At 40.3% G+C, this 18,089-nt stretch overlaps 1 protein-coding gene and 1 pseudogene across 6 annotated transcripts in view; both read right to left on the bottom strand.

Annotated features, from left to right (window-relative positions):
• The window catches only part of SENP2 (SUMO specific peptidase 2), a 32,235-nt gene extending 16,638 nt beyond the window's left edge, over positions 1 to 15,597 (bottom strand). For 2 of the 6 annotated variants that reach the window (XM_030328968.1, XM_030328969.1), the window contains exons 1-7: positions 15,313 to 15,575; positions 13,054 to 13,109; positions 8,123 to 8,256; positions 7,453 to 7,519; positions 5,345 to 5,435; positions 2,424 to 2,592; positions 584 to 687 (exon numbers count right to left, since the gene is read on the bottom strand). In XM_030328968.1, coding sequence (XP_030184828.1) covers positions 584 to 687; positions 2,424 to 2,592; positions 5,345 to 5,435; positions 7,453 to 7,519; positions 8,123 to 8,256; positions 13,054 to 13,109; positions 15,313 to 15,413 — 722 coding nt within the window. In that variant the 5' untranslated portion in view covers positions 15,414 to 15,575. Of the gene's footprint in view, positions 1 to 583; positions 688 to 2,423; positions 2,593 to 5,344; positions 5,436 to 7,452; positions 7,520 to 8,122; positions 8,257 to 13,053; positions 13,110 to 15,312 lie in introns of all 6 variants that reach the window. The other 4 variants (XR_003971670.1, XM_030328967.2, XM_032594724.1 and 1 more) reach the window with 4 other exon arrangements.
• A 1,433-nt stretch (positions 15,598 to 17,030) lies between these two features.
• Positions 17,031 to 18,089, bottom strand: LOC115522867 (annotated as a pseudogene).

Below are 18,089 nucleotides of genomic sequence, written 5' to 3'. Positions count from 1 at the left end.
CATCAGCTCCTTCTGCCACTGTCATCTATTTGCCCAAAGCACTAGAATATTTAATTAACAAACAAGAAGCCTTATAAGGAAAACTTTCTATGACCTGGGGTGACTTGAATCTTGTCTCTGAAGTGGAGGACTTCCAATTGTGCAAAAATGCATTCACTAACATGCCACTGGGACTGTGTGTATATCTGACAGAGAAGCTGGGGTGGGAGGGAGAACTGGGCTGAAAAGGGGAAGGAGGGAGAAAGGGACAGAGAAAGACAAGAGATTGTGGGAAATGTGTGTGCTGGAGTGTTCGAAAAACCTCTCTGCTCAGTAAGAACCTGACTTCAACCTGTAATTCTACTTTTCTATATCAGAGTTTCAAGAGTTCATGTGAACAAAAGAGTCTAAAGCTGACAGAAAATTCTGTTTTGCAAAACCACTGCCGTGTGTCTCATTACGAGATACAACGTTCAGGCATATAACAAGGCTAATTCTCTCAAAGCTAACCTCTTTTTTCAACAAACCCTTCTCACCAATCCCCTCTCCAAAAATAAGGAAAAAGATGTCTGGCAAAGCATTTATTTTGTTAGCTCATTTCTACCTGTGATAAGTTGAAGTTACAGAAGGAACAGAGTTTCCATGACCACCTTCTTTAAGTCGCTCCAATAACCTTCGGTATTTCTCCCTTTCCTCTTTCTGAACACCCTAAGTAAAAGAAAGCATGTTAGTTAAGTACTGTAACATTAAACCTATCATTAAATCATAAACAGAAACTAAGAGGTCAAATGCCGCCCACAAACGTGTTTGTCAGCATTTAAAAAATTTCTTTGAGTTCCCAACTTGATAAATCTGAAAAGAAAAATCCAAACATCTGGCCTGTTTCAAAAAACTGAATCAACAATGTGGAGCTGTGTAGGGCTATTCTCCTTAGATGGGCCATTCACTCCAGCCCACTTCACTCATTTGTGTTACCTGCTTGACTCAGATGGCATCTAGGTTTTTGATAGCAGTTTTTTGTCAACCACAAAAAACTCAACGGAAATAATCCACCTGCATATTTAGAACATTCAGCTTCCACAGTGAATATGGTCTCACTAAGTCACCAATGACTTCCATGGCCAGACCCAGCAGACACTTCTTCAGCCCTCATGTTACTCGACCACTCTCTCTGGCATCTCACCCTGCTGACCTCACCTTGCCTTCCTAGACTATACACTCCTGATTTCTTCTTATCTTCTTAGTCTCCACTGCCTATTTCTCCTTCTGCCTGCCCTCAAATACAGGCAGTCTGCCTGTCATCTCTTCTCACACTACATTCTCTCCCTGAGTCATCTCTCCCTTGATTTATTGAACATCAATACACAGAAGATACAGAAATGTGTCTCTAACCCTGCCTTCTTCTTATAACTCCCATCACCTATATCCAAGAGTCTACAGACAGGTCTTGCGGTTTCACAGGCACTTTAAACAATGTCCCAAAACTGAAGTCATCAACTTCCCCCTACACACACTGGGTATCTTGGTCAGTGACCAAGACTGAAATCTGAGACTCAGGCTCTTCTCTCTAGCTTTGTATTACACTTAACCAATGAAAATGTCCTTGCTAATATTACCTTCTAATATTTCTAGAATATATCCTGTGTGCACCTCATATATATTTGCTCAGTCTCATCTCTGACTTCTCACCTAAGAGGTACTGAAGCCTACTTCCATCCCTTCCTCCCTCTGCTTGCCTCTGTTGATTCACCTAGTTAGGCACAAGCTCCGAGAGGATGGGGGCTACATTTTATTCAATTTTTGAATTGAACTGAATTGAATTTGAATTGAATTGCTGACAACTAGCACAACACCTGGGCCTCAAATAAGTAATTCTTACACAAATTGAACTAAGTGGTTCAGAAAACCATCCAGCAAATTGCACTAGGTGATGGTCCTGAGAAATGCCATGGATACACGAATAATTCTAAATTTTCCTAGAATAAGCAAAGATTTCAAGAGGGAAGTAAAAAGAAGACTGTTGATGAAGACATCATGCTAAGTACCCTGAAAAGGGAAGGAAAAAGCAGACGTGTTCACCATTTACTTCTCTTACTTAGCCACAGTTATTACACCTTATGAAAGAAACAAGTTAAAATAATTCAAACAGCGAAAAGGAATACAATCTCCTCTCTTTCTAAAATGATTCCTTTTTCTGTCCCACAGTGAAAAAGAATCTGAAAACTGACTAACTTATATACGTATAGAAGCCTCCAGAAGTATCAGTGGTTACTTGTTTAGCATCAGACATGGTGGTGGGGCCGCGCACTAAAAGGGAGACTGGGAAATTTACAGTGTACATCCTTTTCGTACCTTTTGAATTTTGTACTCCAGTACACATACTATCTATTCCCGTAAGAATTCATAAAATATTTTTTAAAAGAGATCAGGCTAAAACGGCTTACCTCCTCCACAGTACAGTGGGGACGCCTCAGACCCTTGCCACCCTCTTCAGAAATCATCTCTGTTACAACCTGTTCCTGAGGCTTCCAGGTTAAAGAACTTTCTGAAGGGCCTTTGCTGTGGCGACGGCCACCGGGTCTTCTACTATACCCTTCTGAGTTCAAAGTAAAACTGCGAGACAGAAAAAAAGAAAAGAAAAAGTTATCGCCAAACTGCTTAAATTGCCATCATTTAATCTCCCAAACCATCCTGTGATTAAGCTGTCTGTCCTAGGTTGAGCCTGCTCCTGGCAAACCAGAAAACTACCACTCACAACAGTTAAATCTGTCTCTAAAGTGGAGGGCACCCCAGCATTCCGCCCTGGAATGTCTGTTTGCAGCCAACAGGGCTGCCACACGGAAGCCTCTGCCTTCTTCCTCATGCTCACATGTCCAACCACAACTCTGGATTTAGCTGTGTTATTACACATACCCTCCTCAGACACTACACTCTCGCTTTAGTCACCTGCACCAGTGGCATTACTGATTCGTGTGACTCCCTGTTTACTGTGTCTATCCCACACTAAACTTCAAATTCCATGAAAACAGAGATGACATCCTTTCACCACTGTACCCCAGTACAGGACCTAAGCCAAAAGGCACTCAGTAAATATCCACTGAATGCTGAATTAATGAATGCTAAAGAAATGGAAGCCATGAAGCCCCCACCCAGTCCTTGTTGCTGGTGACAGAGCCTGCTTCTCCTGATGTCATCAGTAATGCATCAAACTGGTATCATACCCCTCTTGATGAGACATTTTAAAGAAGATAAACCACTGATGTAGTATTTTTACAAAATGAAAAAACCAAACAAACAAAAAAACACTGCATAATCTTGAACAAATAATAAGTAAACATCAGACAAAATTAAAGAACGTTCTACAAAAGAAATGCCTTCTACTCTGTAAAAATATCCATGCCATCAAGGACAAAGAAAGGCTAAGGAATTGTTCCAGATTAAAGGAGATCAAAAAGCCATGAAAATTAAATGTAATACATGATCCTGCACTGAATCCTTGACCAGAAAAAAAAATAATCTCTATAATGGAAAGATTTTAATGAGATTATAGAATAGTATTGTACCAGTGTTAAATTTCCTGATTTTGTTAATCTGTGATTATGTAAGCGAATGTCCTCACTCTTAAGAAATAAACACGCTCATGGGGCGCCTGGGTGGCGCAGTCGGTTAAGCGTCCGACTTCAGCCAGGTCACGATCTCGCGGTCCGTGAGTTCGAGCCCCGCGTCGGGCTCTGTGCTGACTGCTCAGAGCCTGGAGCCTGTTTCCGATTCTGTGTCTCCCTCTCTCTCTGTCCCTCCCCCGTTCATGCTCTGTCTCTCTCTGTCCCAAAAAATAAATAAACGTTGAAAAAAAAAATTAAAAAAAAAAAAAAAAAGAAATAAACACGCTCATGAGCTTATGATTAAAGGAGCATGAGCCTAAGACTTACTCTCAAAAGCTTCAGAAAAAAATATTAGGTATATATGACAGAGCATGATGAAGCAAATGAGGCAAAATGGTAATAACTGGTGCAAGAGGGGGAGGGGCAGAGAGAGAGGGAGAGAATCTTAAGCAGGCTCTACGATGTCAGCACAGAGCCTGACACAGGACTCAATCTCATAAACCATGAGATCATGACCTGAGCCGAAATCAAGAGTCAGATGCTCAACTGACTGAGCCACCCAGATGCCCCTATAGAGTTTTAAAATACATAAAGACAAAATACATGAAGCAAAAACTGACATAACTAGATGGAAAAATAGACACATCCATAATTATAGTAGAAAACATCAACACTCCTCGGTCACCAATCCATAAAAAGGTAGGTACAAAATCAGTTAAGACCCTGGTTGATGCTTATGGTAATTCTCTACAACAACAGTGTAGACTATACGCACATAATGGTAATTTTAGAGTGGAAACATATCAATCACAATTTGTACATATAATTTTGGAAGACATAGTGTGCCATACAATGTCTCCTAGGAATGTGTTTACTCTGCAAGGAAATTAAATGTTGTTCTACAATAAATGTTAGCGAATATAAAAAAAAGAAGAAGAAGAAGAAGAAAGAAAATCAGTAAGACTGTAAAACATTATCAGTCAACTTGACCTAACTGGCAATCTAGAACATTCCACCTAAAAATAACAGAATACATATTATTTTCAAGTGCACATTGAACATCATCCAGGCAGACCATATTCAGGTCATAAAACAAATATTAACAAATTTTAAAGAACTGGAATTATACTACAGTATATCTCTGACAGTAATGGAATTAAATGAGAAATAACAAAATGATATTTGTACTTTCTTGCTTAACCCTACAATCAGCTATTTATTCAACAAAGTGAGAACACAGAAAGGAGAAGAAAATTACTAATAAAAACATTTCATAAAGCTGATGTGTTTAGTATACGGAAACTTATCATGGTTTCTGCACTTTCTATATGTATATTATGCTTCCAAAATAAAGTTTAGGGAAAAAATTAAGTTTAGGGGAGGTGGGGGGGGATGGGTGAAATAGGTGATGGGGATTAAAGAGTACACTTATGACGGGGAATTGAGCAATGTGTAGAAATGTTGACTCACTCTATGGTACAGCTAAAACTAACATTAACACTGTATGTTAACTATACTAGAATTAAAATAAAAAACTTAATAAAAAAATAAAGTTTAGAAGTGAGCAACAAATCTTTTTTAAAAGGTTTTCAACATCAGATGCTATAAGCATATGATGATATAGAAAGAGTAACACACACCTGAGTTCAAATCTCTCAACAGCTGTATGATATCTGGCAAATTACTAAACTCGGAGTACTTCTTAACAAGATTACATAAAAGAATAAGTTTCCATTTACAGGAAGGCAGAATTTAACACTTACCCAAAGGAAGGCAGGACTCTGCGAGGCTGATCTCGGGTTACTGTCACTCTGATCTTTGGATAGTCACTTATTCCATTAGGAGATTTATTACCTATTTTAAAAATGCATTTGTAATTGTAAAAAAAAAACAAAAAACAACAACCCAACCCAAAAACCTGTGAACAGTCTGCATTAGAAAATCTGTGAGCAGACTACATTGTAGAACTAAATACCCTATTCTTTCAAATTCTATTACTATATAGCACAGAGATCCAGTACAAATTGTAAAAGTTGAAGAAAAAGCAATAGTGCTTAGTTTGCCTTGGACCTCAGAGAGACCGTAAAAATTCACAGGCAAGCTCTTCAAGTTTCACTTGCATCCTGGGACCATTAAGAAGCATGGGGAACTCAGTGATTACAAACTCCCTGTAATCTAATCAAATTGAGTGAGTTGTTCCAATCATTTCTTCTTCCCAAGAAAACAGAAGTTATTATTACTATTTTTAAACAGAAGTTATTTTTAAATGAAAACTTGCTATAGGCTACTACAGTTCACTGGAAGCTTCCAACACTTATGAGATGGTTACTATACCTCAAAAACAAGTAACCACACTTTCATCAGCCCCATTCACTGCTGGAGCTACTATAGAGGTGTAGAGTCTCTGAGGACTCCAAAATGTAAGAGATTTAAAACTGAAAGTTTTTTCATTTAAGTCTGTAGCAGCAAAACTTAAACTGACCTGAATTCATTTGTTTGCAAAATCTGATGTGAACCACTGTTCAATCCTAATGGATTGTTAACAATATTCAATAAACACAACATATCTAAAATATGAAAGATTCTAAATTCCAAGCCCATCTTCAAGGGTTTCAGATAAGAGACTGTACAAGAAAGGTGCCCTAGAAATACCTGTGTTTCTCTGACTAGGCTACACAAATACACAGAAACATAGTGTTGGTACCTCAGGCACAAGACAAATGTATCATCCCTTCCATATGTCCAACTTAATAATAAATAACTTTTTTAATAGTTTTTTTTAATGTTTATTTTATTTTTGAGAGAGAGAGCAAAAGCAGGGGAAGGGGGGGGGGGGGGGGGGGAGCAGGGGATCTGAAGCAGGCTCCAGGCTCTGTGTTGACAACAGAGAGCCCAATGTGGGGCTCAAACTCATGAACTGTGAGATTCTGACCTGAGCTGAAGTAGGATGCTTAACCGACTGAGACACCCAGATGCCCCAAAGATAAATAACTTTTAATATTTATATATTCAAATGATATGAATAGATTATAAAATCTAATTTGTATTGCTTCTAAAATGAAAGACTGCAAAAAAAAGTATCATTTTTGTTCCAGGTCTTTTGGAACTAGATTCTCAGACTCAGGGGTATGCATTTACTCCCCTTTGCTCTTCTCTTCTACCAGAGATACTTTACTAAAAAAGTTTGAGTAGCACTACTGTAAGGTTTTTGTCATTTCCTCAATTTCTTCTATTTTTGATCTCTGAACCCACAACTTTTCTAAAAGCTTTTTTCTCTTTCTCTCAAACTTCATATGCTGTGTGACAGAGATCACAGCCATTTTCAGGAGTCTGGATTCTTCCTATTCTTCCCCATGATAGAATTTATACAGTATGTACAATAATTACAATTCAACTTTGGGCTCCAACAATAATATGGAGATTCGTAATCCATAAAAATATGAGAACTGGAAACTTAAAGTTGCTTCCCCATCAGATGATGTTCCTCAAAGGCAGGGTTTAATTATTTTGTTATTTGTTTTATATTTTGTTATGAAAAGTTTTAATTATTGTTTTGTTATTTTGTTATTCTTGATAACTTAACGCATGCCTAGCACAGAGTAAGCTCTCAGGAAATGTTTTTATTTGTTTTTTTTATGAATGAACCTTGAACTAAGTCACATTAAAGACACTGATAATACAAATAGAAAACACAACCAGTAAATTCAATGACAATTCTAAAAGAAAGCTATTTCATTTTTAGAATGGTAGAGAGAATATGTCTATGTTCTTATCCCAACCCAAATCAGTATTTTCCTTTCATATTCTCAAAACTCAGAAAACAGAGGCAGAAGGAGGTAGAGGAAAGCAGAAAGATTTTTGACCACCTCACCCAGTTTCAGCATGTTGTTCCAGGATCCAGAACCTGTCAGTTCACAAGATGAAGAATTCGAAAATACCTTAAAATCAAATAGAACCACCTCTGTAGTATCTAAATTTTAGAATTTAAGTAAGTTCTTAATATAAAAAAAATCACTCTATTGGTGATTATTTTGCTAGCTCACAGAAGAGACATCATTAGTGAGACCAAAGGTTTAACTGGTGACGACTCACAAAATTATGTACAAAATAACAATTCTAGGTTCTTTACATATAGTACTTAAATAAGAAAAGCAGATGTATTAGTAGCTGGGCTCTTTATAAATATTTTTTAACTGCATAATTTCTTAACTTTTAAATTCTTGGCCTTTATATCAACATTAATAAAGAATGGTTCTGGGGGGAAAAAAAAAGAATGTTTTTGGAATCAATGTTTCTGGGAAAAAGTCATTCTACTCATTAATTCCTAAAAAGAGAATATTTCTTTTTTTTAATAAAATGTTATTTATTTAGTAATCTCTGTATCTAACGTGGGGCTTGAACACACAACCCCAAGATCAAGAGTTGCATGCTCTCTGACTGAGCCAGCCAAACATCCCATAAAAAGAGAATATTTCTAAAATTTAACTTTAATGATGAAGTACAAAAATCAGTAGCCCCAATGGAACCCTATCCCCACTGACCTCTCCTGAAGGGGCCACATTCCGTGTTCCATTACAAGCAGAAGTTACCATGGGCTTTGTGGTCAGCTGGAATGGGAATCCAAATAAACTGGCAGCATTGTAGAGACTGGTTTTCACTTGGTGAATGAAATAATCTAGAAAATATAGTATAGATTACATACACATATAGAGTAATACACTTCTAGCAAAAAATTAAGAGTATGTCTTAGAAAGGCCTCTCTCAATCTTTATTAGAAGTCCTACTTTCAATCACTGAGATAAGACGGTAACTGTAAAAGTAATTTTTCTCCTATCTGAATAACTGAAATTCCAGCATTCCAGCATTTGGAGGTTTTTTTGTTTTGTTTTTTGAGTTGCTTTTTGGGTGTTTTTTTTTTTTTTTTAAGTAAGCTCTAGGCCCAACATGGGACTTGAACTCACAATCCCAAGTTCAAGTTCAAGAGTCGCATGCTCTACTAACTGAGCCAGCCAGGTGCCCCGTAATTTTTGTTTTTCAATAAAATATCTCTTCTGGGATGCTATACAAACATGAAATGATCACTTCAGCAAATCACATACTAATTCATAAAAAAAGTCCTAAAATGACAACTTTTTAAAAATGTTTATTTAGAGACAGAGAGAGAGCATGCACAAGTGGGAGGGGGCACAAAAGAGGGAGAGAGAATCCCAAGTAGGCTCTGCGCTGTCAGCAGAGCCCTACACGGGGGCTCAATCTCAAGAACCATGAGATCATGACCTGAGCCAAATCGAGAGCTAGACACTTAACAAACTGAGCCACCCAGGCACCCATTGAAATGACCACTTTTAAGCAATGAGTTCTTCAGAATATATAAAATAAATAAGCCAGAGAGATAGGGGCATAACTTAACCTGCAGCATATAGACACTAAACGTGGCAGAATCCGACAGGAAGCACTATAATTTACTCACTGGTTTGTTCTTACTTCCTGGGAAGGTAACAATACACTCCTAAATAACTACTTACTAAGTGCCTATTATACATTGGCTACTTCCAAGGTGGAAATTAGTGAAGTATAAAACATGTAGCTCTTAAACATCTCTGATGAAATAAGGCTATTCCTCTACTGGAGAAGACATGTTAGATCTGATGCCCCTCCCTGCCACCAAAAATAAAGATTACAAAATAAGTAAGTAAACAAATAAGGGGGAAGGGTAAATTTCAGTACTTGCCCCACTTCCTCTTCTTAGGACACTACCCCTTTCTCATTTCCTACACTGTTGATTGGTTGTCTACAATTTCCTTTCTATTTCCCAGTTAAGGTATTTTAAACCACTAGCTTGAGAGAGAAAGAGACCATCAATTTAGCCACACTCTGCTAAATTTTTTTAGAGAAAAAAAAAGCCTGAAACTGAAATGGTGGCTCTTAAACAACAAGCACTCCAGAACATATAAAATATAAACAGAAATAGAAAGATAGGGGAATAACTTAAACAACAGGGAGATGGGGCACCTGGATGGCTCAGTCAGTTAAGCATTCGACTTCTGTTCAGGTCATGATCTCACGGGTTCCTGGGTTCAAGCCTCAAGCAGTGCTGAGCCTGCTTGAGATTCTCTCTCTCTCCTTTGCTCTCCGCCCCTGCCCCACTCGTGAGTGCACACATGCTCTCTCTGTCAAAATAAATAAATAAACTTAAAAAAAAAATCCAGATTATCCCTCTAGTAATGTATCTTATATTCTGCTGTGTTTTTTTTTTTTTTTAATGTTCATTGATATTTGAGAGAGAGAGAGCACACACGTGGGAGGGGCAGAGAGAGAGGCCCCAGAGGGCATAGTATACTCATAACTAACATAGTTAAATAATGGATGCTAAAAAGCATTGTAACACTTATTTTCCTACAAATTTGTCAGAATCTGAGTATTCCTTCTTTTTTTTTTAATGTTTATGCATTTTTTGAGAGAGCGAGAGAGAGAGAGAGAGAGAAAGAGCATGAGCTGGGGAGGCGTGGAGAGAGAGGGAGACACAGAATCTGAAGCAGGCTCCAGGCTCTGAGCTGTCAGCACAGAGCCCGACGTGGAGCTCAAACCCAGGAACCATGAGATCATGACCTGAGCTGAAATCAGATGCTTCGACCTCGACTGAGCTACCAGGCACCCCAAAATCTGAGTATTCCTAGAGACTAGGCCAAAAAAATCTAAATGACTCAAAAAAGAAAGGGGGAGGGGGGAGAAACGAGGACAGGAGAGGAGGAGAAGAGGAGGAGAAGGAGGAGGAGGAGAGGAAGAAGGTAGACGGCCTATAAAATGGGGATAAGACCACCTTACTTTCTTCACACTAGACTAGGTTAGATCTCTTAAAACCCCTCTGATCTGTAAGATCATAAGTCTGAGATTCTAAGGCTCCCCTTTTCTTTTACCCTCCTTTCTTCCTCTCTCAAAAGCAACCAAGAGAGTTGTATTATCCAACACAGTTGCCAGTGGCCACATGTAGTTACCTAAGTTTATATTTAGTTAAAATTAAATTCAGTTCCTCAGGCACACTGGCCCCATTTCAAGTGTTCAACAGACATCATCACAGAGAGGTCTATTGGATGCAGTGCTGTAGACCTTTACAAACTCTGCCAATAAGTATTACATCCTCTACCCACTGCTTCCCCCTTGGTTCCCATCTATAATTTCAATTCAGAAATTATAATACATATTTCATGGAATCATGGAGGGAGAGATCTTTAACATGGAAGTCCATGAAATAGATGATTACCCTTATTATTTAAGGAACCTTCTATAATATCATCAAAGTTCTTTTGTTTTTCTTGTTTTGTTGAAGTATAGTTGACACACAATGTTTTGTTGGTTTCGGGTGTAACCACTGCCAAAGTTTTTTATTTATATAAATAACTGTTACTTACTTATATTTTTGTTTAAAATTGACTCATGTTTTTTGCTAATAAATGTATTTGAAAGGTAATTTTATAACACTACTCTAAATGTAAAGAAACATTCTTTGCCTTATAAAGAAATGAAAACATAAAAATGTTAAGTTCTAGCTGGGCCTATTAAAAGAAGGGAGAGTCACATGTAATAGCAAGTAATAAAAACATACTAGCATTAAATCAGGATATTCTGCTTGAAATAATCAGAAAATTAAAAACACTGAAAAGGATACAACATTTTACTATGTAACATAATTCACATGTTACTTAATGCTATGAAATGCTGTATCCCTAAAATCCTTTCCTAACTGATACCCATCTTGTGCTTTGAGAAACACTGTCCCAGTGAATATAAATTCCTCGCAACTCAAAGTCCTCTTTAATTTGACATACTTCTCTTTAGCCAACTTCTCCCCTGAATTCTATTCACTATTTCCCTAAACTGCACAACTCTTCCATACTGTTTCCCTCTGCTTAGAATGCTTTTCCTTCCTATTGCTCTGCTGACATCCCATCCACCCTTTAAGATCCATCTTACAGCACTAGCTCTTTCATCAAATATTTACGAGACTTTTAATCAGCTGAAAATTGGACAGTATTTTGTTACTATCTTTCTTATTTCATTTATCACATCCCTACTGACATTAGTAATAATTTATATGCTTGCCTTATACCCTCTACTATACAATTATATACCTCCACAATTGTAAGGTCCTTAAAAATAGAGACCCTGTCTTACCTCATTTTTCTATTTCCTGTAGAACCCTAACACATTGCTTAGCAGTAAGACATGCTTAATAATTGCCATTGGATTAAATGAAATCTTTTTTTTTTAAGTTTTCTTTTATTCATTTTTTTTTTTTAAATTTTTTTTTTTTCAACGTTTATTTATTTTTGGGACAGAGAGAGACAGAGCATGAACGGGGTGGGGGCAGAGAGAGAGGGAGACACAGAATCGTAAACAGGCTCCAGGCTCCGAGCCATCAGCCCAGAGCCTGATGCGGGGCTCGAACTCACGGACCGCGAGATCGTGACCTGGCTGAAGTCGGAACGCTTAACCGACTGCGCCACCCAGGCGCCCCTCTTATTTATTTTGAGAGACAGCAAGAGAACCAGCAGGGAAAGGGGCAGAGAGAAAGAGAGAAAGAATCCCAAGCAGGCTCTGTGCTGTCAACGCAAAGCCTGATGGGAGCTCGAACTCATGAACCATGAGATCATGACCTGAACCCAAATCAAGAGTTCGACGCTCACAGACTGAGCCATCCAGGTGCCCTGGATTTAAGTGAAATCTTAACAGACATTTCTACTCTTAACTACCACATCTGGAGGAGATCAAAATTCGCATTCATGTTTTCAGACAGAGGAAATATTATTATAGCACTCCATTTTGCCTTTTTTCCTTTAATCTAGTTTTATTCTCTTCTAATCAAGCTATTCTAGCCCTCTGGATCCAGAGAAGTAAACAATTGGGGGCAACACATTAGATTCATTTCACATCAGCTATTTGAACTAGATGCCTCAATTTGAAGTAGTTTTTACAGTGTTTTTTTCCTCAAAAATAAAAGCGCCTTTTCTTTATAGAAAGATTCAGAATTTAAAAAAAAAATTTTTTTTCAACGTTTATTTATTTTGGGACAGAGAGAGAACAGAGCATGAACAGGGGAGAGGCAGAGAGAGAGGGAGACACAGAATCGGAAACAGACTCCAGGCTCCGAGCCATCAGCCCAGAGCCTGACGCGGGGCTCGAACTCAACGGACCGCGAGATCGTGAACCTGGCTGAAGTCGGACGCTTAACCGACTGCGCCACCCAGGCCCCCAAAAGATTCGAATTTTAAAATACACATTCAACACACCGGCTTATCTATCTGGAAGGATACTTAAGACCCTGATAACAGTCCCTAGAAAAGATAACTGAGTAGAAAAGGGACAGGAAAGAGACTTACTTTTCACAGCATAAACTTTTTACCTTTGAATTTTGTTCCATGCATATACTTTTCCTACTAAAAAAAACCTAATTTTTAAAATTCATATTCAATACCTAATCTTGGTCTTTTGGCTGGTATTTCATCAGTGTCCCACTGTAGAAAACAAGTGCTGAAAAGAAAAAGAGAAAAAAATATATATATTTACATATACACACACATATCCATTTCTATAAGTAAACCTAATATGCATTACAACACACCCCCTCCATCCACGTTGTCAAAAAATGAGACTCAACTGATGTTTGAAGAGAAAACACTCCTCTGTAGTAGGCCTTCACCATTTGAGGACTTAACACTCTTGTTTAAACTATTTGAAAGAGACCCAAAACTCCCTATCAAATGATATCTGTAATCTGGCTAAAGTACAAACTTGAAATTGGGCCAGAAATCATTTGGCTAGTAAATGAACATAGGTGACAGCCTAGGACTGGTATATCCTTTTTCTCTCCAGCAATGATTTTAAAACAACAAATAACTTCCTTTTGAAAGATGACAACTCTCCCACCCTCACAAGAAAAGCCATCCTCTATACTTTACTAGAAGCAGACAATATAAGAAGCCTTAAAATATAGTTCTTAGCCAGAAAAGGTGTTATATTTAACTGTATTTTTTTAATGTTTATTCATTTTGATAGAGCACGAGCGGGGAAGGGCAGAGAGAGATGGAGACACAGAATCCAAAGCAGGCTCCAGGCTCTGAGCTGTCAGCACAGAGCCCGACGCGGGGCTTGACTCAAGAACTGTGAGATCACGACCTGAGCCGAAGTCAGATGCTTAACCGACTGAGCCACCCAGGTGCCCCTTTAACTGCATTTTTATCATGGAAACTATATTACAGTTGTAATAAAAAATTGGGGAATTCAGGAAAGTTTTTGGGCCTATATATACCTCAAGAATGTTAAAATCTTACGGTATACTATAATCATCTTTCTAAAGATAATTATAATTGATCATTTTTAACCAAAAAAAAATTAACAGAATAACTCCCAGGAGAATACCATTCAGTTAATAACTTTGAACATCCCAGTAAGACCTCCTGGCTTCATTTTGACTGAACATGGGCTTACAGGTGAAGAATTGTTTTAGATAAAGGATGTGGGGTGAAGAACAGGTTTTGATCTCCAAACCATTGTTTCACTCACTGGCAGGGATTCACAGCAGAAAGAAAGGACAAGGAGAGGAAATTAATATTCTCTTATTCAATAAATATGTACCAAGTACCTATCATGCACCAGCCTCAGCACAAGGCCGCTGAGGTAGAATAAACAAATACCATCCTTATAATATATTAAGCATCATTTAAGGCACTTTACAACATGCTCCCAAATGATCCTCTTATCAACCTCACAAAAAGGTAGAAAAGACTAAGTTGAAACCTTGGTTTCTCTAGAACACATGATGGAATGTAGCCAACAGCCTATTTCATCAATGATCTGATTTTCAGACTCATGTATTAAATCATCTTGCTCTCTCAAGCTCCAAGAAACTATCCTTCAATAATCCTGGGCTTAATAAAAAAATGAAATTAACACGGTCACTAAAAGTTGATGGGGGAGTAGAGAATTGGTATGGTCTTTTATTCTCTAGATTAATTCTCAAGCAAGGGGTACACACTATGAAATGAGACAAACCAAGGGGCAGATACTAAGTAAGAACAGTTTTAGTTTCCCCCCAAATTTTTTAAGCACAAACTAGTGATCTTTTTAAAGAAATGAGACACCTAATTTTCCCCCCTCATATACTAACTCTAAAGCACAGAACCATCCTCCCTCCCTCCCTCGCAAAACACACACACACAGTTTGACAGCTGTTTCAGAACAGCTGCTGTTCTTTGGTGCTAAGAGAACAATTCTTGTAGTCAAAACGGCTTTGATCAAGCTATGAATCTCACTTCCTTTAGCTGCACTTATTGCCTACATATGACACTTGGGAGTGTGCTGTGTAAACAGTGAACCACAACACAGACACTATTCCTTCAATCGTTACTTTTCAACTAACGAAAGAGTAGCAAGATACAATAAAACCCCATTTGACAGCAATCAGCTCGGACTCTGACAAGAACATCAAAGATCCTAACCATCACGGTGCACTCCAAAGACAACTAGCTCGTTCCATCAGCAGCAGCCGCATCGCACAGCGTGGAGCGAGCGACTACGTCACCAGGATACCCGCGACTCCCACCTCCACCGCCTTGGCCTGGCCAACTGTTTCGGCAGAGCAGGGCCTGCCTGGCTGGATCAGCGCTCTCGGGGCCGAGCCCCGGGTGGGGGAGGGAGTACAGCCAGGCTGGCGCTCGGCCCCCTCTCCTCTCACCTGTTCGAGCGCCGCCTCTTCAGGAGGGCCCGGGCAGGGGGCACCGGCCGGTCACAGAAACGGAAAATGGTGCCGAGAATCCTAACCAGCCATTTGTACATACCAGGCCCAAGCAGCAGCGGCGGCCGACACACCCCGAGAAGCAAACCCCAGAGCTGTCGCCGCCGCTGCCGCCTTCGCCGCCTCGGCCACCACCGCCAAGGCTCAGTCGCCGACTTATGACGCGATTGGAGGGCCCACAGATAAAACGTCCTGAGGGCTATAGGAGGCCCCCGCCTGCCACCACTCCTGACGTCACCTCCTCCCGCCGGACCGGAAAGCATCTTCGTCCTCAATCTGCGCACGCGCAGCTTCACCCCGTACCACATCCCGAACCTAGCAACCAGAAGGCGTGCGAAACTGTCTCGGTCCAATCGTTGGCGAGATCGAAAGGGCTGTGGGCGGGGCTTTCTGTTCGGCGTAGCCAGTCGCGACACCGCCCGCCGGACAAGGCCCACAGGCCACAACAAGTGAGGCTTCCTCACCTGGGAGCCAGCGCTCCGGAGGCCTGAAATATACTGTAGGTACTCAGTAAATGTTTGTTGAGGGCACAAAATAAAGGTAGGTCAGAACAAATGTTTACCCTGCTGAGTGCCCTTTGGTTTGCATATACCTAAGGTCTAGTACTTTACCACGTACTGTCATGTTCGTTTCTCCCAGCAACCTCAGGCGATGGTGAGGAGTCTTGTGCCCATTTTTAATAAATCAGGAAATCAAGTACAGAGCGATTAAGTAATTTGCCTAAAGTCACAAAGCTAACTAGTGGCGTAGCAGGATTGGAACCGGGATCTGAGAACCAGCGCCAGTCTCTCTCCTGTGAGGCGAGTTTACTGGAAGAGACATGATTATAAATTACAAGATAATTGTGTGCAAAATGCAGTAGGAGCCAGAGAAAGGAAAACTACACCTTGGAGAGGGATAGGGAAGGGCGTAATTCAAAGAAGGCTTCACAGAAACTTAAAGACAAGAGGTACCTGTGGCCTAGTACCTGCTAGTCTCCACCCCTGGGCTGGCAGGGAGTGCAAATTAACTCTCCCTGTTATCTAGAGGTCATACTTCTGGTTAATTATCAATAAGAGAAAAAAGTCCCACCCTATTTAGGGACAAGAATATCCAGTCCCCTCCCCCAAACATTGCTGGAATCCTTTTCTGGCCCCACAAATCCATCCCTGACTACACTTGACCTTTACCTCTGATTTAGTTAAGGCCAGACTTCAGGCTTCCTTGAACTTAACACAGGCACTCCCCATTACAGCCTCATCCTGTACTCAATAAAGTGTTCTGGAATTCTGGTGCAAGATACCACCTAGAGCTCCAGAACCACCTGTGGCTATCACCACTCTGGCTTGGGCATATGGGAGGCAGTTCCTAGAGAGTGGAACCAAATCCTAAATGTGGACATAGGCCCCTTCCTTAATTCTCCAAAACACAGTTAACACCAGACTGGTTTTTTTTTTTTTTAATGTTTATTTATTTCTTGAGAGAGAGAGAGAGACAGAATGTGAGTGGGTTAGGGGCAGAGAGAGAGGGAGACACAGAATGCGAAGCAGGCCCCAGGCTCCGAGCCATCAGCACAGAGCCCGACGTGGGGCTCGAACCCACGAGCTGTGAGATCATGACCTGAGCCGAAGTCGGACGCTCAACCGACTGAGCCACCCAGGCACCCCAACACCAGACTGCTAATGAAAGTTTGAGAATAGAAAGACCAGAAGTTTTGTGGGGTTTTTTTTTTTAAGAAACTGTTTCATTTCCATCAACCCTATTCCATTTTGTTTGCCGTTGTAGAAAAGCAGCTTAAGACCACTCGGTGTTGTTCCTATCCATTCAGTGGTCTCAGCAGTGGGAGCTGCAGAACAGTCTTCACTGGCAGGCTGAGCACTCCGGTCTTCAGTAGAGGACTGCTGAATAGGCATAGAGGGCACCTGCACACCTTCAGTTCAGTCTGCAACTTCAGGTTGAGTAGCAGTGAACTCAGGAAGCTGCTCTTCCTTTTCAATCTCTTCAAGATCTCTGTAGAAGAAGAGACAGGTAGGACCTGATGGTGCCATAGATGTGCAGAACTTCCCAGGCCAGCATCCACCACATCAGACCCACTGAGTGAGCTCTCTTGTTGTAAGCGATAGCAATGTCTATATAGCACATAGGAGAGTTTGTGTTACATGAGCGATGGTAGGCAGGTTAACATAAGATGCCTCTGTGAGAGGCTAGTGGTCAGCCCTGGGATCTGTAACCACCAGAAGTCTCGGTTCCAGGAAGGCTGCCTGGATCTACTTAGTGAAGTTTCCAGGGGTGAAGCAGCCAGCAGCAGGGAGTGGCTCCAGTAGCAGCAGCAAACTTCAGCACAGCTCTCTGGCCAGTGTTCCCAGATGATATGACACTGACATCAGCTGGGTTTTCAAGGCTCCAATGGCACAAGCTGCCAGCAGAAGCTTCTCTCAGGTTCTCTTCAGATTTATGATGTAGATCCCATCACTTTTCCTTTTGTAGGTGTACTGTTCCATTTGGAAGTCAAGGTTAGTGCCACTTAAGTGGGTTCCTGCTGCAAGGAATTTGAGGACATCCTCCTTTTTCATTTGCAGGCCATCATGGGCTCTGAACATTGTGAAAGTTTGCTTTAAGCTATGATGGGAATGTAGAACAAGACCGCTGTGTGGCCCCTCTCTGGGTAATTTGGAAAGCAAAGACCAGAAGATTTAGAAGTGGCTATTATCATCCGTAGTCCATTGCTCATTGCCTCC

Source organism: Lynx canadensis, chromosome C2 (assembly GCF_007474595.2).
Source record: "Lynx canadensis isolate LIC74 chromosome C2, mLynCan4.pri.v2, whole genome shotgun sequence".
NCBI lineage: Eukaryota > Metazoa > Chordata > Mammalia > Carnivora > Felidae > Lynx > Lynx canadensis.
The sequence above is the reverse complement of the archived record's forward strand: the minus strand, read 5'-3'. Positions and strand labels throughout refer to the sequence as shown.